Source organism: Lutjanus erythropterus, chromosome 20 (genome assembly GCF_056507025.1).
Source record: "Lutjanus erythropterus isolate fLutEry1 chromosome 20, fLutEry1.hap2, whole genome shotgun sequence".
NCBI lineage: Eukaryota > Metazoa > Chordata > Actinopteri > Lutjaniformes > Lutjanidae > Lutjanus > Lutjanus erythropterus.
Window position 1 is genome coordinate 28582946 of NC_139336.1, and position 25431 is coordinate 28608376.

Genomic DNA, 25431 nt, shown 5'->3' on the forward strand with positions numbered 1-25431 from the left:
CGGACATGGGGGATCTGGGAGTTTTTGCCCTATGTTTAGTCTCGCAGGTACATAGTCGCTGTCTCCCGCCTTACTTTTCTTATTTTTTTTTGTTTCTTCTTATTATTTCTTCGTATTTTTCTTTGTTGTTGGTTTTCCACACTTGCTTTGACAATGTACACGTCTGTTTCCAATGCCAATAAAATCATTCTAGATAGATAGATAGATAGATAGATAGATAGATATATAGATAGATAGATGTACACCTGCTCACACAACCTTTATCTTATGCTGCATTAACATATTTAGATTAAAGACAGTTATTAATATCAGGTAATAATGTAACAAATGTAGATTAAAAACAATTCACGGTAGAAGAAGGTAATAGTGGATTTAAAATGGGGTTAAGAACACGATGGAAAAACAGATCCCAGTCGTTCACCCTGACATCAACAAGGTCCAAAGTAACCTATAACAGTTATTTTGGTCATTAGTACTTATGGTGGCGCAAATGCTGCCTGAGAGGCCAAAGTCAGGGTAAATTACCCCATACACCTTTAAGTGAAAACCATCCTGATTGATCTACGTGACAACAGCAAAATGTTTTATCATTTATATAGGATTTTACGGACTGCTGCCGCCCATACAGCAGTTTGATTGATTCCCCACGCTCCACTAATACGCACTTTCAGCACACGTAATTTGTTTTATTTGAATAGACTGCTAATAAGCAATCAAGATATAAGGTAATGGCAGCACAAAAATGCCAGAATTGTTAGGTTTTTGGTCTTTTTCTCAATGTTCGTGTCTGTAAAGCTCGTTAAAAAAAAGCTAAAATAAGCGTTAATAAGGCACACCGGATTTATATTCTTTGATTTTACCACTTTTCCAACACTCATAAGTTTAGAAATCACTTGGAGTTTGTGTCTTTTGGCCGAACTGATGCAGTTTCCCAACCTCGTCCTCTTCCTTTACTCAACTTTTTCCTGGGAAATGTTCACTTTTTTTTATTATTATTATTATACTACTTTTACGTGTGTTTGCGCGTGTGCGTGTCTGCGCGCGCGTGTGTGTATGTGTGCGCGCGCTGTGGGCTCTGCTTGATCTGTTGTTTGCGCAACACAATCACATTTCTTTTAAGCGACAGGGTGTCTAGACACACACGTGACCGGGCGCGTCAATGCGCACTGGAGACTGGAGACGGAGCAAGGGCACCCAAACCATCCGCCTCATTTACAGACAGAGAGCCTTCTCACCCCCCTCTAGATCACTCGTCGGCTCGCTTTTCTTTCTTCCACACTCATCAGACACGGAAACTTCGTGTGTGAGAGATACGAGCTTGGATTATTTTATCTTTAAAGGGATTCGGCTACTAAAATAGGTTACAAGCACAAGGCTCGGTGCGTGGTGGACGTATAACCCGAGGGTCGCTTTTCTCTCAGGCTTTTTTCAAACAACTCGGCTGAGAGATTCAGTCCTGGATTTGCTCCCTGGCTTCTTTCTTGCCAGCAGACCACATCCTCTGCAGACGAGTGGCATATTTAGACGATAACGGATAAAAAAGCCTGGTGGAGACTGCTACTCTGTGCAGTCGGATCAAGGATTTTGTGGATTAATGCTCTTGAAGACACGGCGGCGAGCTTCGGTTTTTCATGGGATAACTGTGACACCGTTTAGGCTTAATTAGGCCCCAGTTTGTCTCATTTCCACTAGAGCGTAATTCGCCTAGACAGAAATATGTTTTGACTGTGTTTATATGGTGAAAATCGGTGTTTTAAAGAGGTCAGATCACGGCGTTAGGCTGCACATCACCAGCTGAATAATTGTGCCACATTCAGGCTCCATGCTGCTGCCGCTATAGAGGTGTAGAAGCCGTAAGATTCATTATTGAAGGCTGGAGGTGATGGTTATTTATCCCCGAGAGGACAAGCTGACTGTCCCGTGAACCTTTTTTCGTCTGATCAAGTCTGCAGGAGACGGCACCAGAGACTGGCGTATGCTACAGATTTCCTCCGCTCATCCAGCTCCCAGTTTTTCCACCGTATCTTCTCAGGCTGCTTGTCATTGCCTGGACTCGGATCCCGGAATCTTCATGATTTGCGGACACCATGCTCGTTTTTTAGCCGGGGAACCCTCTTTTCGTCCCGCATGTTTAGGACCAAACGATCGGGGCTCGTCCGGCGACTCTGGAGGAGCCGTGCGCCCGTGGAGGGCGACGGGGAGGCGGATAGAGGGACGCATGGCTCCGGCGGGGGCTGCTGCATGGGCAAAGCGACAAAGGTGGCCAATAAGTCCGGTAACAACGCCGGGTCGGAGGCTGAATTGAAGGCGTTGACCCACTCGATACTGAAAAAGATCAAAGAGAAACAATTAGAGGTGCTTTTGCAGGCGGTGGAGTCCAAGGGGGGTGCCCGGAGCCCCTGCTTGCTCCTGCCCAGCAAAGTGGACGCCAAAGTGGGTCAACAGTCTTACTCTCTCCCCATGCTGCTCTACAAAGTGTTCAGGTGGCCGGACCTCAGGCATTCCTCGGAGCTCAAGAGGCTGTCTTGCTGTGAATCCTACGGGAAAATCAACCCCGAGCTCGTTTGCTGCAACCCGCACCACATGAGCAGACTGTGTGAACTCGGTGAGCTGCTGGATTATCATTATTATTATAATTATTATTATTATTATTATTATTATTACTGTAAGAATAACCTCCGTCTTCTTCTTCCTCACACTCATCAAAAAAAGTTCTGGAAATTGCGTTGAATTCTCTGGTGGTGGGGCCTAATTTTGAATCAAGCACACATTCAGACACCGTGTCATTGTGTCAAAGCATTAGCAGACTCTTAAAGGGGTAATTAGCCTAATTCAAATGACATCACCTCTCTTGGCACAGTTGCCTTGTGTTTCCATAAGGTCAAACTTGATGTTGAAAGCGTGCCAAGTGGTTCCTCTTCATCTCTGTTGTCATCGAATCTGAATTTGGCACAATTTGGATCTCTTATTTCTAAACATCATCAAATTATTATAATGATCGCCAATAAAACGCGAAATGCGTTGGTTTCTTATTTGCAAGCACTTTTCAGCCGTTTGTTGCAACTGATATCGCGATATTTTCAACCAAAACTTTAGATTTTTCCCTCACTTTGAGCCCATCTGGTAGTTCAGCATTTCACAATTGGCATTTCCAAAGTGCAAAGCGACTCATCCCGGGCTTTACAGTCTTTCCACGCTAAAGTTTCCAGGGCCCATGTCTCTATGTGTGTGTATGTGTGTGTGCTTGCTTGCTTGGCGTCCCGGGCCAAAAGAGGCCCGTATCTCAGTTTGTCCTAGACGCTGATAGTGGCCCTCCTGGCGCCAGGCGGCCCCCTGTTTATCTGCCTGCCAATGAAAGGCAATAGCCGCCCGGACGGCCTCCGCTCTGCCTGCCTGCCTCTCTCTCTCCAGCAGCAGGCTGAGCTGACAGACACAAAACCTTTTCCCAGAAGAATGACAACTCTTATCATAAAGTTTAGATCTCTCCCTTGTGTTTTTTTCTTCTTCTCATGCTCTGCTTCTTTTTCCTCCTCCACCCAGAGTCCCCTCCTCCTCCATATTCGCGCTATCCCATGGACTATCTTAAACCACCAGGTGAGCCTCATACATTTTTTTATTGTGAAACACAAACATGCACATCTGAAACGCCATCATGAATGCTTATGTGTTGACAGCAGGGCTGTAACTAACAATTATTTTCATTGTCTCAGTTAATCGATTAGTTATTTGGTCCTTAAAGTGTCAGAAAGGGACCTAGATGAGTTTATTCTCATAGAGGAGTAAAGAAACCAGATAATATTCACATCTGAGAAGCTGAAATGAGAGAATTTGGACAGTTTTCCTAAAAAAATGACTCAAAACATTAATCGGTTAGTTATTTGGTGCAAAAAAAAGTGCCAGAAAAAGCCAAATGAGATGTTGTCAAATGTCTTGTTTTGTCCACAACCCAAATACATTCAGTTTACTGTCACAGAGGACTAAAGAAACCAGAAAATATTCACATTTGAGAAGCTGAAATCAGTGAATTTTGACGTTTTCTTTCTCAAAGAAAGACTCAAACCTATTAATGGACTATCAAAATATTCGATAACTAGTCGACTACTCGTTGCAGCTCTAGTTGACATTACAATGCATGGTCTTACACACTCCCCCTGCAGTGTGTGTGTGTGTGTGTGTGTGTGTAGGAAGCAGCTCCATGTTATGTTGTGATTTATGATAGCAGTGGAGTGGCACGCCTGGCTGGCTGGGCAGTTCTAGCATGGCTGGCAGCCAGGGCAAAGCAGCACAAAGTTGAGATACCAGCTATAGACTGACTGGCATTTCACCAGGGGCACTGTGCGCGCGTGTGTGTGTGCGTGTATGTGTGTGTGTGCGTGTGTGTGTCTAACCACAGAGGAGGGGAGGGGGGGTTTGTTTGTGTGTCCATCTATTCTATCTGTCCATCTATTGTGAATCGCGGCACAGACAGCGGCGTCTCTGGAGCCAGCCTGCCTTTATCTGCTGAATTAATCAACAGATTAAGGTTGAGGACTTCTTCTTGTGTGTAGGTGTGTGTCACCGTCCCACATCTCTGTTTGGACGTGTTTGTTTTAGAGACTGGGAGAGAGTATTTTTGCATGCATGTACCATTTCATTTCTTCTTCTTTTTGCCTTTGGTCTTACGTAAAGGGATAGTTCGGACTATTTAATGTGGGGCTGTGTGAGATATTTATATCAATCGATATCAGCGTAAGTGTTCACTATATTTAGAGTATCTTTACTGTTATATCTTGCTGTCAGATAGCCTTTTTTTGGTGTGAAACTGTTCTATAAGCCATCAGCCAAACAAGGAAAATTTTGCAGAACACAGGGGCTGCCGGCCCACCGATGACTCGATCTGTTTGTTTGTGTTATTGTGTGACTTCGGTGAATCTGAACTAATCGTTTAAAACGCAGAAGTCACACGATAACACAAACAAACTAACCGGTCAAGGCAGCAGGAGACCAGCAAAGCCTTTGTTCTGCGAGGCGAAATTGCTGATTTCACCCATGGAGTTTGGTCGCTTTGGAGAGAGAGCGATATTTGGCTTATATAACGGCGGTTTCCCGTCGGAAAAGGCTGTCTGATGGCAAAATAAAGTGGTTAAAATATTCCAAACATAGTGTATACTTAAACTGATATTGATCTACTGTTGACAATACATTATTATACAAATAATCCAAAATGCTGTTGTTGTTGTCATCGTACTCTCTGGTGCTGGAAAGTGGCATCGGGTTATGTCATTGTCATTAAGTCGGTTCTGAAGTGTGTTAAATTTCAGACTATAATCTGAATAGTGTGAGACCGAGGACCTCTCTTCGTGTCACAGAGACAGTGACATAGATATAAAGGTAGTCTGGATGCAGGACTTTTAATTTTCTCAACCTCTCCTTCGCTCTTTTGCTCATTTAACCCGTGTCTTGCGGTCTGTCAGTGCAGGAAAAGCTCAGAGTTAAACAATGAGTGGTCAGCCAGTTAGTCAGGAGAAGGAGAAAGTGGCTTTTCAGTGAGTGGAAACAATAGGAAGTCATTGCAGCTGCAGCTGTGGTTGTTCAAAGCCCCCCGTCTCTTTCTCTCACAGTCTTCATTTACCAGGCCGAAAAGTACCTGAAAAGTATTTCTGAAAGCCTTATATGCTTGCAGGATTGATCTAAAATGTTTTAAAGATGAAGTGATTGTTCCTCTTCAACCTTCTCCAGATGTGATGCCGTAGTCTCGGGGTAGAGGTAGCGTAGCGTAGCATCTTTGTACAGTTGAGTTCAGTTGGAAACATTCCAGCGATGAAAGGAAACAAGAAGGTAAATAGGAAATGCAAGCTGGATGCAGACAAAGGAAATGGTTATACAACTCATGTTACCACCCTGTTTCCCTTCTCAGAGCAAAGTGGAAAAAAAAAAAGGTTTTCACTCTGTGGGAATTAAATGTTGCCAACAAGAACAGAACAAGGCATGGGAAATATCATTAGGCTGCTTTTTTTCGTCTCTCAAGTTTTTATACCATTTTAGAAGTTTTAATAAGCTGTTCAAGGTTTGTACGGGTGCTGGAATGAAAACACTTGAATTTTAATTAAGTGCTTGAAACTGCTTGAAATTAGGATTGCATTACTTTCATAGTAAATCGCTGTGCAGTTGGCATTTTAGATAAAAAACACAATAGGTGACACATTTTGAAATGTGAAACTGTCACCCCTCTGTATGCTATCACAAAACACAATTTTGGTTGTTTATAGCACAATATCATCCGATTTAATGTGCTGAACAAGTGAAATAATTGTTTTGAGTATATGTGTGTGATTTTTCCACAGTTGAAAGGTGCTGGAAAAAACGGAAAATGCACCTGGAGTGCTTTAGTTTGACCCCTGGCCTTTCGTTAAAGGTCCAGTATGCAAGTTTTATAGGGAGATAATGGCAGAATATAGCAGAAATGGAATATAATATTGATAATTATGTGTTTTCATTAAGTGTATGAACACCTGAAAATAAGAATAGTGTGTTTTTGCCAACTTAGAATGAGCTATTTATATCTGTGCCATGTTGTACCAGCATGTTTCTGCAGTTGCCCAGAATATAAAAACCAAACACTGGCTGTAGATATGACCTTTTTGCGTTTTTTATGAGTTTCGCAGCAACTGTAGTTTCATACTCGGAAGGGGAGGGCGAGATGAAGTGTTTCCAGTCTGCAAGTTCAATGTTAAAATGTGTCCAAAATGAGTAAAATGTTGAATGGAGTCTGGTTCAGTCTGATCAAAGCGGGTAAACAGAATTGTGAATGCAAAGTCATTTTTTTTGTTACAGCATTTACGTGAAAAAGTGCAGCAGATTCAAACTCACCTGTCATGCCGTTTCCTCATTTGGTAACATTCAGTCGGTGCAGCTGCAGTTGTGGTTAATCAAAGGAGACTCTGTCTCTCTGTGTGCGTCTCTGTATTGGTGAGGGAGGGTGAAAGACAACATATATTAATAGGACAATGGAGCAGGCCGGCTGGAGGGCACACACACACACACACACACACACACACACACACACACACACACACACACACACACACACACACACACAGACAGAGGACAGATGAGCTTATCATGCAGAAAGACAGGGGTTTTTCCCCAGGGCCTCAGGGAGCTGTCAGTCATCCAACTTCCCATTACTGAGGCTAATACAGTTTTCTATAGAATTCTCTGTGTTTGCTTTATATTAGCCCGTTTTAAATCATCATGACATTCAGAAAATCTGCATAGTTAACTTTTAGCAGGCAATCAGACGCTGTAAAAATCTGCATGAAGCGGAGGAGCGATGGATTTTATGATGATGGTTTTATGACTCCACTGAGCAGGAAGTGGGGGTTATATGTGTCAGGGCGCCTGTCCGCTCCAGCAGCAGCGGTCAATATGAAAGCAGCCGAGACGTAAAACGCTACCTTGTTTCAGCTCTGGGGAATATAAATCACACACTGTTTGGCTCCTTCTCTCTGATGCCCCCTCAGCCCTGTGGTCAGCTGTGAACTGTTGCCCGGGAGACCAGGGCAAGGCTGCTGGCAGCCAATGAAAGCCAGGCACGCTGGGCTATGCCCGTGCATCTCGTTACCACCGACCACAGCGGCACGGTCCGCGTCCGGACTGGGGGGACGGGGTGGCAGGGAGGCAGTGAAACCGCTCTGGTCGCTGCTTCTTTATTACTTCATAGCTACTGCTCGGTCAAACAGGAAGCCAATGAGATGGAGAGTGGAAGTATTCAACGGAAGTCCTCCTCGCCATTCATATATTTCTTCAGCTTGCATCCACTGTAGGTGTTGCAGTAAGTTTCAGATTAGACCAACTGTTTTTTCTAAGGCAAGCGTAAAAAAAACCTGCACTTTTAGAGTCATAACTCAGCCAAGAGTGGAGATGACCACTGCTGTGGTTCAATGGATAGTAGGTGTAGTGCAGCGTTGACGTGCCGCGAGAGGAATGTATCATTAGTGAATACCAAGCTACCAGAAGCAGCAGCAGCAGCAGCTCTGCAGTAGAGTTAGCCTGCTCCTGGTGATGTGTGCTGCTCCACACACACACTCATACACACACACACACACACACACACACACACACACACACACACACACACACACACACACACAGTGGTTTTGTTAAAGCTCCATTCAGGTGTCATGTTGAAACTAGTCTACATTACGAGTCTTAGTGGGAGTTAAGCATTCAAATGCAAAGAGAGGGAGAGAATAAGTAGTTTTTCACTCTTGTCTGCCTGTTCAGAAAATTTGCAGTGAGCAGCTTTCAAGGCCTCTCTAAGCTCTTTATGCCAAGGCAGCCACAAACACATATATGACTTATTTTACCCCTGCTGTTGGTGTAAATGCTCAAATTTCCGATTTCACTGGAATACATCAAATTTGTGGATATTCCTGTCTGTGCTTGGAAAGTAAAACAGGAACACCATTATGAGATCAGTTTGGACCTCTCTTAAAGAGACACTTTGGATTTTGTGAAGTGGGTTTGTACTTAAAAAAAGGCCCACCTAAAAAAAAAAAATATCAGTTTAAGTGTACGCTATATTTAGAGTATTTTAATCGCTTTACCTTGCCAGAAACCGCTGCTACATGAGCCAAATATTGCTCTCTCCACACCCACCAAACTCCATATGCAAAATCAGTAATTTTACTGTGCAGGACATGAGAGTTGCTGCTCTTCCGCTGCCTCAGTTGATTAGTTTGTTTGTGCTATTGTGTGACTTTGGTGAATCTGAACCAACCTTTGAAAACACCAAAGTCACACAATAATATAAACAAACTAACAGATCGAGGCGACGGTAGACTAGGAACTCCTGTGTTCTGCCAGGTAAAGTTACTGATTTTGCTTATGGAGTTTGGTAGGTTTGGAGAGAGCAATATTTGACTTATATAATTGCAGTTTCCTGTCGGAAAAGGCTGCCTGATGGCAAAGTAAAGTGATGAAAATATTCTAAATATAGCGTACACTTAAACTGATATTGATTTTCTTTTAGTTGGACCTTTTTTAAATGGTGAAAATGCATTTTGCTGCTGATCCTGTCCACAGCAGTTCATTGCTTAGCTTCTGTGCTGGTGCTCCTCTCTGATTCTGCAAACTGGGGGCATGTTGACCAGCATCCACTGTACTTAATACAGCGAAATCAAGTAATCAGAATTATTCCTTTAAAGGAGGAGACCAAGAACACTCAGAGTCATCTAATATTCAGATCTGTATCTGATTATTGAGCTGGGATCAGAAGTCTCTGGCCCAAACCCTCGCCTCAGTCATTACTTAGCAGAAAGAATACAGCTCTTTTCCTGATCAGCAGCTCTCTTCTGTGCAGAGATGAGGGGCTAACGTTCCTCCTGAAGCAGTGGATTATGGGGGATTATCAGGGGTGTAAGAAACTCTCCTCTGTAAGTCCTCTCCGTGTGTGTGAGAGTGTGAGCTTCATCGTCAGCGTCTTCATTAGGCATTGATTTCAGCGGAGTGATTGACGGTCTCACAGCTGCTGCTTTGCCTTCTCCCCTCCCTCACGCACACAAACACACACAGGAACACACACACACACACACACACACACACAGGAACACACACAGTGCTAATTCAATGTCTCTGTTTCCCTCTCTCTCTCCTTCAGATTCTCCAGACTCTGGACCTTCATCCAGTGATACTGGGGGAACGACATATTCGGCCCCTGTGGGGCTTTCAGGTAAATATTCCTACCATAAGATTTCCTATTCCCATTTTCTTGTCTCTTTCTACAATTCCTCCCTTTTCCCAGTCGTTTTATTTTCCTCTCCTGTTTTCTTTCCCTTCTCATGTGCATTCCTCCCCTCCATACTTGTGATGATGAGGCAGTGATTGTGGGGGCCCCTGCTTCCCCTCTGTAATAAAAAAAGCCAGTGAAGGAGGGTGGTGTATTTCTCCCACATCCACATAAATTCCTCCCTCCTGGCTCTTTGAACAACGCTCCTCTCTCTTCTCCTCTTCCTCTCCCCGCTCCCTCTCATCCCTTTCCGTGTTATGTTGTAATGGAAGACAAACACGCCGAACCGTTGTTTGGAGAAGAATATGCTCTGTGCGTGCGGTATTGTGTGGGGGAGAAGGAAAAAAAGCAGCCAAAAGAGGCTTCGACTGACATGCGAGTGTTTGTTTGTTTGGGTGTGTTTGTGCGTACAGGGGACGTCTTTGTGGACAGTTAACTCTCCTCTGGGCTCGGTGTGTGTGGATAAGAGTGAGACACAGGCGCCTTTCTTTCTTCCATCTCTCATGCAGGACGTGTTTCAGGCTTCCTCAGCTTTTCTCCCATAATCCCCTTTGGCAGCATTGCCTTTCCTTACCCAGCGCCCTGTCCGCAGGCAACAGAATAAGATGGTGTTTCAGGAGAGAAAGAGTTGCGATTGCTCTGTGCTGTTCTCTGCTTTCCTCTGCCTCAGATGGTTCTCATTACTGGGCCTTTAAAGCCTGTTTTATGTCAGTTGGTGTTGGCTGCCCGTTTTCCCCCCTCCTTTGTTTGGTGATGGTGGGGGTGGAGGGGTTAGCCTGCCTGCCTGCATGCATGCATGCATGTGTGTGTGTGTGTGTGTGTGTGTGTCCTCAGATGGGGGAATTGATTGTAGCAATGCTTACAAGAACACAGGAACTAGAAATCAGTCTCTCGTCTCCTCCTCCACACCTTCAGATGGACAGAGCGCGTGTTAACTGAAGACACATTTTAGAACCAGTTCAAACCAGGGTTCCTGCAGCTCCTTAAAGGTCTTAAAATAAATTAATTGTGCTATAATTAGAGTATTTTACCATTTTACTTTGCCATCAGACAGAAGCCGCCATTATATGAGCCAAATATCACTCTCAACAAACCAACCAAACTCCATATGTAAAATCAGCAATTTTACCTGACAGGTCACTGTTGTCGCTGCCTTGATCCATTAGTTTGTGATATTGTGTGACTTTTGTAAATCCGAACTATCCTGTTAAAACAGCAAAAGGCACACAATACACAAACAACTCTTTTTGGAGAGAGCGATATTTGGCTTATGAAAGGTGGTTTCCTGTCAGAAACGGGTGTCTGACAGCAAGGTAAAGCAGTGAAAACATTTTAAATACAGCATACACTTAATCTGATACAGATCTTCTAAGACAATGAGAAACTCCTCTATTAATAGAGGTTTTAAGTCATGTTTGCTACTTACAGAGTTGGCTTTGTGTCTGTTTGTCATTGTTGGTTGTTGTTGTTAGCTAGTTAACAAGATAGGAATGAGCCAAGATGAGAAGATGCTAGTTTAATGGACTGAGGAAGATATTTTTAGGAGGTGGTTAGAGCAAGGAAATGAGGCAAGGTGTAATTTACGCCAAAAGGCTGTCACATTAGGGACCATGGGAGTGAAAGGCGTTGAATCCCACATTAAATCTGAACAACAGTGATGCTACACAGTGGTATCTACTGGGGCTATGCTAATTACTGCTGTTGTTTCCATATAGCACAATCGAAACTTCCTCTGACTCCCTCACAACTTCTCAACAGTCGGCAGTGAGAGTTGGCTTTATGTCATCTTTTTGTCATGATCAGTTTTGGTTGCTGGCTAGCCAACAAGCTAGGAATGAGCCAAGATGGGGGAGATGCTTTCTGTCTTTTCAATCAAAGAAAATGTTCGGGTCTTAAATTATATTTGTTGAGGTCTTAAAAAGCCTTGAATTTGACTTCAAAAATTGTGCAAGAACCCTGGTTCAAACTGTGAAACCCAAGAACTGGAGTCTTAACAGGCGCCCCCATGCTCCCTCCCTTGCTCCTTCCCTCCCTCGGCAAGGCGTACACGCTACCCTCCTCCTCCTCCTCCTTCACCTCCCCTGTTTTCCTTCCTGGCGAGGATGACATGGCAGCGGCGGCCAGCGCTCCACTGAATGGGCCTCCTCAGTAAAAAGCACTAGAGGTAGAAAGGCCCGGGGCGGGATGGCCGAAGCGTTCTGCCCTCATCATTTCCCTGGCAAGCCCGAGAAAAAAAAAAAAAAGACTGCTCTGCTCCATTCCTCCTCCCTCCTCACTCACACTCCCTCCCTCTCTCTCCTTGCTTCCCTCCTTTGCTCCCTCCCTCTGGGGCCCTGACAAAAGAAACATGGCTCTCCCAGAGGCCCGCTGCTGACCTTCTAATTCACTCACTCTGCCCTTTTTATGTTCTTCTCCAGACATATTTACAGAGAGGAAGAAGGAAGAGAGAGGAGGGTGGCTTTGAGGGAAGGAGGTGGCAAAGACTTGAAGTCAGCAATAGTTGTACTGTTACTGTTTTTTTTGCGTTGCAGTAGGATAATTGAATGCGTATTTAGAAAAAGGAGTATATAATCAGTAAAGCATGCTTTGGAGTTTTATGTTAGCAAGAGTGCAAAATTTCCTCAAAGAAATCCTCATTCATCTGAGAACTGCAGTTCAGAGGCAGACGATGAGATGAGGCTAGAGATAACAACCTCCTCTCCCATCTCCCGTTTATCCATCTTGGAAAAAGCCAAGACAATCCAGGCTGTAAGGAGTTAAGCGAGCTGCGACAGCGACAAGCGCAAATGCAAACTAGGCTGCCTGCCAGGCTACCAGCTCCAAAGCTCCTCTCGCTGGCTCACGTCATCAGCTTGGAACAGAGCGGAGAGGGAGAGGGAAAGAGAGGAGAGGAAAGGAGAGGAGAAGGAGGGGAGTCGATGGCTGGAGGCCTGGAGCTGGGTGTCGGGGTGCTGATCTTGGTTTGAGCCGGGGTGAGGGCTTAGCTCAGGGGTTTAGCTTCACCCGGGAAGTGAAGAGAGAGATCAAGAGAGAGATTTGGAAACGGGAGATGGAGTCGGGGTTAAGAGGGCACTGGATTGTTGGTTATGAATCTGCGGAGTGTTAAGTAATATTTAAACTTGTTAGAGACGAGATTGTTTACGAGCAGCTCAGGTGGCGCCCACGTCTGCCTTGTCGAGCTCAAAGAGGTCAAGTTTTTTGAGAGTTGTCTTAAATAAAAGACCTCGGTGTGAGCATGTCAAGACAGCAGTTTAGGCTGTAGGACAGAGTCTGGATGTGTGTGCATGAGTGTATGAGAGTTCTGGCACTGATATGACACAATACTTTGACAAATTTACACAGGGTTTCACTATTTTCATTTAACAAAAGCATCCAAATGTTCTCACATGTGAAATGTTTCTAAAATTGGCAAAATTTTGTATTGAGTTTGGTACAATTTGATCAAAGAGTAAGTAAACAGGATTATAATCTGAGCAGACATTGTTTTTGATAATCTGACAAATTTTAGAAGTATTAATGATCAATACCCAGCCGTAGTGTATACATGCATGTACTCTTCTTTAAAGGCGATTAATAGACATTTGTTCGTGCCGAGCTCTTATTGGATGTGTTGCGTCGGTGTGTGTGTGTGTATGTCGGTGGCGTGCCTGCTGGTGCCATTGGGGACTGACCCGGAGTGCCTGTGTGTAAGAGGATCCAGTCGGGCTGCGGTGACACGTACGCACACACACACACCCCCGCGCACTTTCACACACACACAGACACACACCCCAACACATACACAACAGGCAGGCAGATAGAATGACCTGGTGCGAGCCCTGGCGCACGGCCGACTGTCACACAGGCGCTTCCTCCCACTGCAGGTTAAATTTAGGCTGAGTTGTATTCTTATACCAGCAGCCAGTCACCTCGCTCAGTCGACAGACAGTCGGCCAGCCCTTCAGTCAGTCAATTAGTCATCCAGTGAATCGGCTGGAGGTATAACCTTCATCAGGGGCTCTGACAGAGATTAAATTTAGTCTTGGCACCTCGGCTCATTAAATCAAACTAGTTCTGCTGTCATATGGAAGGCCCCGAAGAAATGGCCCATTTTTGGTGCAAACCCAGTGAGGGAAAAGAATTTGAATTTTTTTTTTTTTGCAGGAAGTCAGGTTTAAATTGTGTTATCACCAATGTTTGGCACAATCTTTTAATTTTTTTTGGACGCCAACCTCCAGCAATCAACAGCTCAAGTCAGAAACAGAGCACCCTCAGTCTCCGTCTCTCTGCATTCCTGCCTTGTTTGGGTTAGCAGGGAAAGGAAAGGGCTGCGCAGGATATGACCTCATGTCTTTGAGGAAAAGGCGAGCGGACAGGGAGGCAGCCGAGGCCTCTTCTTGACAGAAAACAAACACTGGAGTGCACCAGCTAGAGAGAATGAAGGAGGGAGTCAAACAAAGAAGAAAAGAAACCGAGCATTTGTTTTACTTCTACAAAGAGGGAAATGCCAGGTGATTTGCTTCTATAAGCTCACTTTCTTCGCCATAAAACTGTTTCTGCTTTGCTCGAGCAGTAAAGAGGAAGGAATGAAGAGGGAGAGAAGATGGCGGCTTTGGGTGGAGGGAGAGATGGCCGGCAGCTCTGCTCTGTTCTCTGTAATTTGGAGGCTGTGTGTTCAGCCAGCGAGTTGAGCAGAGAGCAGAGCCGGGCCGCTCCGTGCCGGGCCAGGATCTCTCATTACTCCCCACTTCCTCTCCTTGCGCGGCAGCCAAGCCGCCTCTTGGCAAGGGACTTAATTTTGGTTTTGGCCGTCCTCTGTTCCCCACCCTGTGTCATTATGCTGCACAAATCGAAAAAACAGCAAGCGGAGACAGTGGAGGATGGAGAGAGGAGAGGAGAGAAGAGGAAAAAAGAGGAGAGAGTGTGTCCCAGCTTGCATGTGTTTGGGTTTCTGCTGAAGATTTGTGGCGTTTACAGTTGAAAACATTAGCCTACCTTAGCGTAGCCAGTTGATTGAAAGGTGGGTTATGCAGATTTGGCTCGGAGCCAGAGCTGGAGGGAAGCCCAGAACAAGATGAACATTGTTTTGGTTTGCAGTCACTCTGTGGAAGTGGATTTTGACATTACCTCAATGTATGAAGATATGAAAGAGAGATGGAGTGTGTGTGAAGGAGAAAAGGGGAGAAAGAGGAAGGAAGGGAGGGAGAACCCACCACCCCTTTTAGCAGGATAAAGACGGAAATGGAAATAAGTGGAGACACATTCCTGTAAACCTGTGTGTGTGTCAGATTTCTCGTGTGACACACAGTACTGCTGTCTCCACCCTCCCGCCTGCTCATTCATGTCGTCAGTTTGTCTTTTGTGCGCTCAGACTGGAGGGCTTTTATCTTAGCCCTGTAAAATTGGGTAAAATTTTTAATTGAGTTTGGTACAGTCAGATCAAAGAGGAAGTAAACAGGATCACGAATTTGACCAGAAATTGTTTTTGATAACAATGTCCAAAGATAACAATGTATTGTTTTGGCACAGGTGCCAAAACAATACTATTACTTATTTAGACAAGTCTTCAGTCTTTTTCTCTTAACAAAAGAATTCAAATGAGCCCACATGTTAAGTATGTCTAAAATTGGCAAAATTTTGAATGGAGCCTGGTACAATCTGGTCAAGGCTTAAGTAAAGTGAGATCACATGTTAAATATTTCTAAAATTGGCAAATAAAATTTTAATTGAGTTTGGTGCAATCTGATCCAAGAGCAAATAAACAGGATTTATTCTGAATCCAATGAGATTTATGTTTTTTACATGGATACATTTCAGTCAGTGCAAAGAAGTACTGATGATCAATACCCAGTCATAGTGTGTACATACACCCGTGTGCCCTTTTATCTGTCTTGTCAGTACCCACATCTGTATCACACTAGATTGACCGGCTGATACACACACACAGACACGCACAGGTACATAATTATTCATAACAGAGCAACAACACAACAAAAGCTCCAGCCAAACACAACTGGCTCTGCTGGTTGTCTGCCTCTTTGTTTGTATTATTAAGTTCCCACGGTGTTTTAGGACCTCAACAACGTGGGTGATTGTTTCAGCTTGTCTGTCCATCTGTCCATAGCACTGTGTGTGTGTGTGTCTAAATGGCTCAGAGTGATCTTCTGACTTGTGTGCTTGCAAAAGTGAGCTGATGACATCAGTACAGCCTGCCTGGCACCCTGAATCCAACTAGTCTGTGTTTATTTGTCCTGTCACCCTGGGAAATCTGGGCTGCAGGGGATCGTTCTCTCTCTCTCTCTCTCTCTCTCTCCCTCTCTCTCTCTCTCTCTCTCTCTCTCTCTCTCTCTCTCTCTGTGTGTGTGTCTGTGAGGGTCAGCATGATGAAGTGTTGGAATAATAACTCAGCAGGAGTAGGAAGGAGGAGTTACAAGGGAATAAAATGTCCTTCAGTGAAAAAAAAAGTGATAATGTTGATCCAAATGGAAGATGCCAGCCAATTAATTATGAAACAATCCTTGTTTTTATCTCAAACTGAGCAAAAAAAACACAGCGCCTGAGCTACATCAAGACATGTGGATCATGTAATTACAGCAGAAACTTCCACTCAGAGAAAATTATACTGTAGATGGCGGCATTAGAAAAACATGCGCCATTTCTTCTGCTCCTTATCTCCTCCTGGTCGTGGCCGGATGGTTCATGTTAGAGATGGCGTGTCTGCAACTCATTCTCTCTATCTGTGTTTCTGCGAGGAGTCAGATCTGTAGATAGCGAAACTGTGCCACTCCCCTGTGTGGTTTTCCTGCCATCAGGGCTTATTTAGGTTTCCTGAAGTGGGGGGAAGGACTTCACATCTTCTTATGTAACCTGCCACCCTAAAGAGGCACTTCCTCTGTTAGCTGCCAAACCCGTTGCCATCTATCTATAGATAAACAATGTGTCATTTATTCTTCAAAGCTGTACACTTATTAGATCATTTTCATGCTTGATAGGAAATGAAAACTGACGAAATTTACTTGTTTGTGACTAATCTTAAAGTGGAACCGATTTTACACATTAAAGTCTGTTTACAAGCACAGATACTGGTGCATACAGAATGTGAGAGTTGTATGAAGCCCTTTGTGGCTCTGGAGGGAGCTGTGAAAAGTCTGATAAATTGACCCTTCCTTCGTCCTCGTTGCTCAGTGGTCCAGTAACAGTGAGGAAAGCTTGCTATGTGCAAGGCTTGTTGTGTTAGGACAAAAAAAAACAAATTCTGAAGACTGTTAAAAGATGTTACCGGGGACCTGTGAATGCAACATATTGTTAAGTTAGCTAATGCTAGCAAAACACTATGTAACTAGCAAGCTAATCGTGGTTTGGGTTAAAATGGACCCTTTTACAATATTAGAAAGGCTTTCTAGCAATCACAAGAACCTGTCGTTGAGGGAATGAGCGCCAGCCAATCAGAGCACAGTAGTAATAGTCAATCACAGTGCAGTAGAGCAGGACTGCATGGAACAGTCTCAGTCACCTAAGATGTGGCTATATGTAGCTTTGACAGGAGAGGAGAACGATGACTGAGGCGCCCAGCTTGCTCAATTGTTATTGGAGCGCAGAGCAAAAAGGGACGGGGCAGTTGCCTCAAGTGATGTCACTTGCAATGTCATCAAAGTTTGAAAAAAAAAAAAACGAGCCTGTTAAGTTTACCAAATCGCTGTAGTCCGCTCGTCAGCTCTGCTTACGGCTAGCAGCTTGAGGCCACTATGAGCACAACACACCGAACCGTCAGCGGTTGAGTTGCATTGTGGGTAATGTAGGCACCAGGGTTAGACAAAGAAGAGCAATGCATGGAACAGACCTTTTTCCCTGCAGCCATATTGATAAGAAATAGTGGTTTAAACACATGATGCTAATTAAGGTTCTGCTTCATTCAGGTTAAACACTGGAAATGCTCTGCTACACTAAATGGATCGGGACTTTAATAATTATCATTGGTAACACCTCTGTTTATCCTGGTATTGTATATTATTATGGCTAGTATGAAAAAGTTCTATGCTAAGGACAATATCGTACAGGATGCTAAATCAATGTTGTGTTGTTATAGGACAGAGTGCAGTTCAGCTGATAAAAAACATAATATGGCTTGATTTAATCACATTTTCCTTACAGGTTGCATGTTCTCTTCTTTACAAGAGCAGACTTAGTAATTTACCTTTCAGCAGTGAAAAAAAAAAAACAGACAGCCAAGACTGTGTTTGGTCGATGGTTTAAACATACAAGGCTGTCTTGTCGTATTGATGTGAGACAAGGACACTTGTCTGTCTTCACTGCACAGAACGGCTGACCCTTCTCTTTCTGAAGGGGTCGCCTGTCATTGAATTTCTCACCGCAGATGACAGGGAAGTGAACACAACAGGCAGCACGCCTGCTGTTGAGGACTCTAACTTGTATTAACTCAAAAAAAAAAAAAAAAATCAATGGGACCAAATATTTTATGTGAACACACACACACACACACATACACACACTCAGGGCTGAACGTATACAGCATGGCAGAGAGAACAAAAGGAATGCCTCCAGGGTGACCCTTGACCTTTGGAATAGACTTTCCCCGGCTCGAGAGAGGGTGTTGACTTAGAAAATAAGGCACCATGAAGAGTCCTTCCTTCCCCCTCGAGCTGTTTCCTTCATGCCTTCCTCATTCCTCTCCTCAGCCGCCGTGTGTGCGTGTCTGATGACGACAGGGTCATTGCACTTCTGAGCCGAGAGAAACACACACACACACAAACACACACCACACACACATATAGGGCTCTCTCAGGGATCGATATGAGACAGTTCTCAGGAGCCTCCTCGCTATTTACCGATGTTGATAGTGTTGTGTCCAGGAGTGAAGGTTGAAAATTGTGTGTGTGTGTGCATGAGGGTGTAGGCGTGTTACTTTGTGACTGTGTTGACTTCTAAGTATAGTAGCGACCTGTGTGTGTGTGTGTGTGTGTGTGTGTGTGTGTGTGTGTGTGTGGAGTCAGACAGAGGTAATGATTAACCTTTCCAGACTGTGTTTCTGCACCCAGTCTGTCGTCGGTGCCCCCTCCCCCCACCCTCTGTCTCTTTCAGCCGTCCTTCCTCCCTCTTCGACCAAGTCCAATTGTCTCAGCTAGCGTGGCGTCCACTCTTTAAGACCTCGGACCATTAAAATCCACAGGGGACCTTGCAGTGTGTGTCTATTAGCCTGTGCTAAGGTTTAAATATTTTGCATTGCGCAGGGGGTTTATTTAATCACAGATATTTACAGTCTCCCCACCACCACCGCCCCCCTGCCTCACAGACCATAAGCTGATCATCCATTAAATACCTAGAAAACATGCGAGCAATATGCTGTTTTTGTTTGCACAGCGTTGCTAATGGCTAACATCCACGTTAGCTCTCACCAGCTGCTTCTTGCACTGCAAAAATGCTTTTAAAGATGAAATCTGTAACATATTTACTGTAATAAATCATAAAACAACCATGATATGTCATCAGAGAATAAGGAAACATGCCAATTTAGAATTCTTGCTTCTTTATTTCTGTTGCAGCCTGGAACTTGCGTTATTATTTGCCTGTTTCACATTAATAAGAGTTCAAATTGATGCCAAATGTTCGTCCACTGAGTTAGGGTCTGTTTGTGAGTTGAAAGAAATCATTAATAATCTTTTAGAAGGAGTAATAGAGTTTGGCAGACAGTGAGGCAGGCAGTCACTGAACTCCAAATTGAGGACTCGTCCTCGCTTGTTATTGTCACATTACAGTGTTGCACTCGTCTTGTGCTTCTGCGGTGATCCTGCAGCCTGCCTGAGCTTCCTCTGGGAAACAACTCTCCTCAACCACAGACTACATATTAAACAGGGATTCAACCTATGTAATATACTGTCTATGGCTCCAACACAGTATCTGGACTGCAGTACTCATTTTTGGGTGTGCAGTTGCTACATATTGCTCCTTTAACAAGGCCTGTTATCATTATTATCATCTGTGATCACATGATGCACTCTGCTCCAGTGTCTGTCAACAGTGATCTAGCTCTCAGAGTGTTTTGCTTCATAGCAGACCAGCAGGGAAAGTCTTTTTGTTTTGTTTTTTTGGATGGGGGTTCACGTGTTGGTCCCATGAGACAAACCAGACTGGGACAGACCAGCAGCAGACAGACGACTGACTGGAGCAGAGCGGAGCAGAGCAGAAAGGGCCGGAGTGACAGATGGCCTCAGGCTGCCAGCTAGCCCGCTTATCTCCGGCGAGAAGCCCGAGACACACGGGCTGAAAGGCTGCAGAGCAGACGAGCAGGTGGGGCGGCAGACAGATAGACGGACTAATGCGTCGATAGGCAGACATCCAGAAAGCAGACAGATGTACAGACAGACAGCTCTGTAAGCATTCAGGGGGCTGGAGCGGACGGAAACACACCGCTCCAAGGACAGACAGACTGGGGCGCAGACACTCTGACGACACCGTCTGACACGCGCACACACAAACACACCTATGTGAGAAGAAATAGTGTCAGACTGTAACATGAGGAGCGTGTCCAGCAGACACCTCTCGCACGCAAACACACGATGTGTTAAAAATTAAAATTCAGTTAAATGAGCCTTGCACTTGGAACAAGGTGTGTTGATACAGGGCCACTCACATTTAGTGTGTGTGTGTGTGTGTGTTTATATGTGTGTGTGTGTGTGTGTGTGTGTGGTTATGTGTTCGGCAGCATTACTCATGAGGTGTAAGCTCATCTGCTGTCAGGACAAGCTGTGAACATAGTCTTCACAAGGCTGTGCCCCACAGATGGAGGAGTCTGCCTGTCTCGCTTTCTCTCTGCTGACATACAGAACAGAAAAAGTTTGGTTTTGTTTACCTGTAGGCACAGTTTGAGCCGGACAGAATGCTGTAACTAAATATATTCTCCCTTTTGCTGTCACAGGAAGTCCCCAAATCACTTGACTGCCGTGCTGGAAGTAACTAAATACCAGCAATAATTGATTCCTTGGTACTTATATGGATAATTCTGATGAAACCTCTATTACATGAGCCAAATATCGCTCTCTCTCCAAACCAACGAAACTTCATAGGTGAAATCTATCATTTTACCTTAAAGAACACAAAGTTACTGATCTACCACTGCCTCAGTCTGTTAGTTAGTATGTGTTACAGAGTGACTTCGGTGAATCCAAACTATCCTATTAAAACACTGAGGTAACACAATTAGACAAACAAACAGCAGCGGCAGACCAACAACACACATGTTCTGCGAGGTAGAATTGCTGGTTTTATCCATGGAGTTTGGTTGGTTTGGATAGAGCGACATTTGGTTTATATAACAGAGGTTTCCCTTTAGAAAAACCTGTCTGACTGCAAAGTAAAGCTGTGAAAATATTCTGACTGCCACCTGCTGTAGATAATACACTATCATCAAGTACCTCATACAACCCTGCATTAAATAATACGAACTATCTCTTTAAAATTTTGAATGTTTTCATGAAATGTTTTCTTATACTTCTAAAAACATTTTTAGAAGTTTTGCAAAGTTTGATAAGTAACCCCCCCTCGATGATGTCACAGTGATGTCATCGTGGTTATCCAAGTCCGGTCTCGGTGAGACTTCAAAATTACAAACCAGTTAGGGAGGGTCTAATAAGTTGCATTGTGGGAAGTGTTTTTTGGAGCTTGACCCACATTAGGGACTACAAGTCAGGATGTCTCAGCCGATTATCGACTGTTTTAATCTGTCTCTGGCGAGTATTCCTACATTGTGGCGCTGCAACTTTTACATAAGAAAAGGGTCTGAATACTTCTTCCACCACCATCAGTATATATTCTTTCTTTTTCCTTCTCTTTCTTCTTCCTCCTTTTCTCTTCTCTTCCTTCTCTCTCCTCTGTGGTTCTCACTTGAGTTTCGGAGAGGAGAGGAGAGGAGAGGAGAGGAGAGGAGAGGAGAGGAGACGAGGGAGGGGAAGCGGGGCAGTTAGTGTAGTCCTGAATAGCAGGGTGTTTTCAGGCTGCAATGACAGGCTCAGACAGGCAGCCGCTCTAATGACCTCTGACGCCAGGCCCTGTCTCTCTCAGCAATAACAAACACACACATATACATACACACACACACACACACACACACAGGGCCCCACAGGTGAGCTCCACCACCAGGCCCACTGTCAGCTGTTGAGAAAGTCCACCACATCTTTCGTCCTTATCAAACCGCGGCTGTTCCTGTACGTACATGTAAAGCAGACCTGAGGATCGGAGACTCTGTCTGACATCAGCCCTGAGACACAAAAGACACTTTCTGTCTCTTATCTCAAAGATAAATGCTTTTTTTCCTTCCATTTAGTCTAAGGTAGATCGCTGGGTACTTAGTTTCCCCCAGCACCCCATGAGGACGGATTTACGATAAACTCCCCGAGGCTCGGCTCTGACCAACTTCAAAGAACACAGCCCCTCTTGTTTTATGGAAGGCATGCTTTCAGTTTTTCTCTCCCCCCCCACTCCCCTCCTCCTCCTCTTCTCTGTTTCTGTCTCTCTTCTCCCAGTGTTGTCTTTTTCTCCACCTCCCCCTCCTCCTCCCTGCGTCTAATGAAGGCTAATGACAGGCCGCGGTGAGTCCGCTCGGGCCGTCAGAGATCCTGCCGCATTAACGTCGCAGTTTGTCTCAGACGGGACCTTCCAAATTACCGGTTACATTCACAGCTACCGCCAGATGAAACGAGGAAGGGAGGGTGGAGGGGGAGGCTGGGGTCGGATGGGAACTGAAATGGCTCTGAGAGGGGCTCTGTTAATTTTTTTCCCTTCACATACATTTCCCCTCTTAAACACTGTAAAAAAAATTTAACTTTAAAAAGTTAGTTGACTGAATTTGAAAAGACAAGTTGAGGGAAAACAAACTCTTGTAGTCAAACTTAATATTAATTAAGGTGTACTTAAGAAAACGAGTTCAATAAGCTTAAGATATTAAGTTGAACCAAAAAAGCTTGCAAAATGTTCATCAATTTAAACAACTCTTCAATCATAGTGACAAATATTACAAGGGAATCTGATCTCCTTTTACATTTTCTCAGTTAGAAAAGTGTCTCTGCAAAGTTTTAACTCTCACAGTGCATGATGGGAAGTCTGTGTCTTTAGAAACGTCATTTAATTAGTTGACTGAACTCTGTACCTTTCATTCAACTCATCATTTCAAGTCAAGTTAATAAGATAAGATGAGCAGATTCCACTAAATTCCTGTATGATTTTTTACAGTGTGCAAGTTTTCTTAACCCTTGAATGTGTCTTTCATTGGGACTGGATGTGAGTGAGTGTGTGTGTGTGTGTGTGTGTGAGAAAAGAGGAAGTGTGTGTGATTGTTGAGCAGATGATAGAAGCAATTAGGTGACGACCCCTAAATGCACGAGACGCCTTTAAAAAAAAAAAAAAATCAGTAGAGGAAGCAAAGTTGCAAAAGTAACAGTCAAAATATGTGAAAGCATTCCTTCTCTTCCCCACCCCGCCCCCTCTTTCTTTCCTCTCGCGCTCTCTCTGTCTCCCTGTATTTCCCTTGCGCCTGACTGGCTCCCACTTTTCTAGCTGGGAGTAGCTGGGAGCCAGATTTCTGTGGAATAGAGATATGAAGGGGGAGAGAGACGGTGCAGGAGGCACACTAAAGGGAGACGGCGGAGCGAGAGGGAGGCGGAGGAGGAGGTGGGGGGTTGGAAACTGGAGCATGGCCAATGCTACACTTCTTTTACGCTCAGGGGAAACTTTAGACTGGAGAGGCCTAGCCTGTCAACGATTCAGACACCAGGGTTCGAGAGTTAACGGCCCGCCTCGCTGTGTGCTCCACCGTAGACAGGGAATGGTTTATGTGTTTGTGTGAAAGACATATCTTTGAGCACGGATTCAAAGATGGTATCTAATTTCCTCCAGCAGGGAGAAGCACGTCGTCACTGTAGTGCAGAGAGAGATGATCGGGGCAGTCAGTTGACGTCACTACATTGTTGGCCACGCCGCTACAAAAATACAGCGAGCCAGACAGAAGATAAGCATTTAATGCCTAGACAAATATTGTACTGCGTGTGGACACTCGCCTGCCAGTGTCTCTGAGTTGCTTCTCTTGTCTGAGGGCCAGAAATTCCAACATGGTTTTCCTGTATGGCAGAAATTGAGGATGACAGTTTAGTTTTGGCTCTCGACTAAAGCAAATTCTCCATTTCCCAAAACGGGGATAAGGAAGAAGTTGTGAAGAAGTAGCAATGTTTGAGAAGTTTGGCAAAGCCTTTTGGTTTTTGTTTGAAAGCATCATGCACTCATATTCCCTCCTCTCCTCTCTTTTTCTTTACTTCTTGACCTCTGCATTTTACTGTTTCACATTGTCTAATGTTTAAAGGGGCAGTTCACCCCAAAATGCATTTAAGTGTTATTTATCCTTAAACAACAAATCTTTACATTTAAGAAGTTGGAACCGGCAAAAGTTTGCCGTGAAGAACCTTTCATCCATGAGTAGATGCACACTTCCTTCTGCACAATGATGATACCTTTTGTAGGTTTTGTTGTTTGGTAGGAAGAAAATCGTTGGAGCGACATTTAGTTCCATTACATTTGAGATAATGTAAACATCTCTACAGCAGATATATCTATTACACCAAAACAATCTACCTGGATAAATGAGACTACAGGCCAGAGGAAGAATATGTGACTTGTCCCTTTTAGTGTCTTCATGTCTTGACTGTCACCTTCCCACCGATCTAACCATGTCCTTCTCTCTCTGTCTCCTTCAGATTCCCTGGCGTTGCAGGAGTCTGGCGATCGGGCCCATTGGTGCGTGGTGGCATACTGGGAGGAGAAGACACGCGTCGGGCGCCTCTACTCAGTCCAGGAGCCCTCTCTGGACATCTTCTATGATCTACCTCAGGGGAACGGCTTCTGCCTGGGCCAGCTCTGCTCTGACAACAAGTCCCAGCTGGTGCAGATGGTGCGGGCCAAGATCGGCTATGGCATCCAGCTGACGCGCGAGCCAGACGGGGTGTGGGTCTACAACCGCAGCTGCTACCCCATCTTTATTAAGTCGGCCACACTGGACAACCCGGACTCGCGCACGCTGCTGGTGCACAAGGTGTTCCCCGGTTTCTCCATCAAAGCTTTTGACTATGACAAGGCCGGCAGCCTGCAGAGGCCAAACGACCACGAGTTCACACAGCAGCCTCGCACGGGCTTCACGGTGCAGATAAGCTTTGTGAAAGGCTGGGGACAGTGCTACACCAGACAGTTCATCAGTAGCTGCCCGTGCTGGTTGGAAGTCATTTTCAACACCCGATAGCAGCAGCCTTTCCTCTTCTTCACCCTCCTCGCCTCTTCTACACCCCCCCCTCACAAACAGACTTACACCCACTTTTCCTTTTTTTGTTCCAGAGGTTCAAACAGAGAAGAAAACGTTTTAAAAGAAGAAGAAGAAGAAGAAAGTATAAGATTCTGACGGACTCTTGTTTAATAAATGACTAAGATTTAATTAAATAAAATAAGAAGCGAAAAATGTATTTTATGTTATATATAAATATATTATTAATTGTAAATATGAAGACGTTTTATATGCATCATTATTTATGTATTGTGCAATGTGTTGATGAGAAAAAGAAAATAAGATGCACTTTGCTTAATATAAATGCAAAACAAAGAAATGCCAAAATAAAAAAAAAAAATACAAATAA

The 25431-nt window shown here is 44.4% G+C and overlaps 1 protein-coding gene across 1 annotated transcript; it reads left to right on the forward strand.

Moving 5' to 3' along the window:
• Positions 1 to 1144: 1144 nt before the first annotated feature.
• smad7 (SMAD family member 7) lies at positions 1145 to 25431 on the forward strand. Its single transcript, XM_084745445.1, has 4 exons — positions 1145 to 2605; positions 3541 to 3594; positions 9641 to 9712; positions 24505 to 25431. The coding sequence occupies exons 1-4, from the start codon at positions 2128 to 2130 to the stop codon at positions 25041 to 25043; spliced, it is 1143 nt and encodes a 380-aa protein (XP_084601571.1). The 5' UTR covers positions 1145 to 2127; the 3' UTR covers positions 25044 to 25431.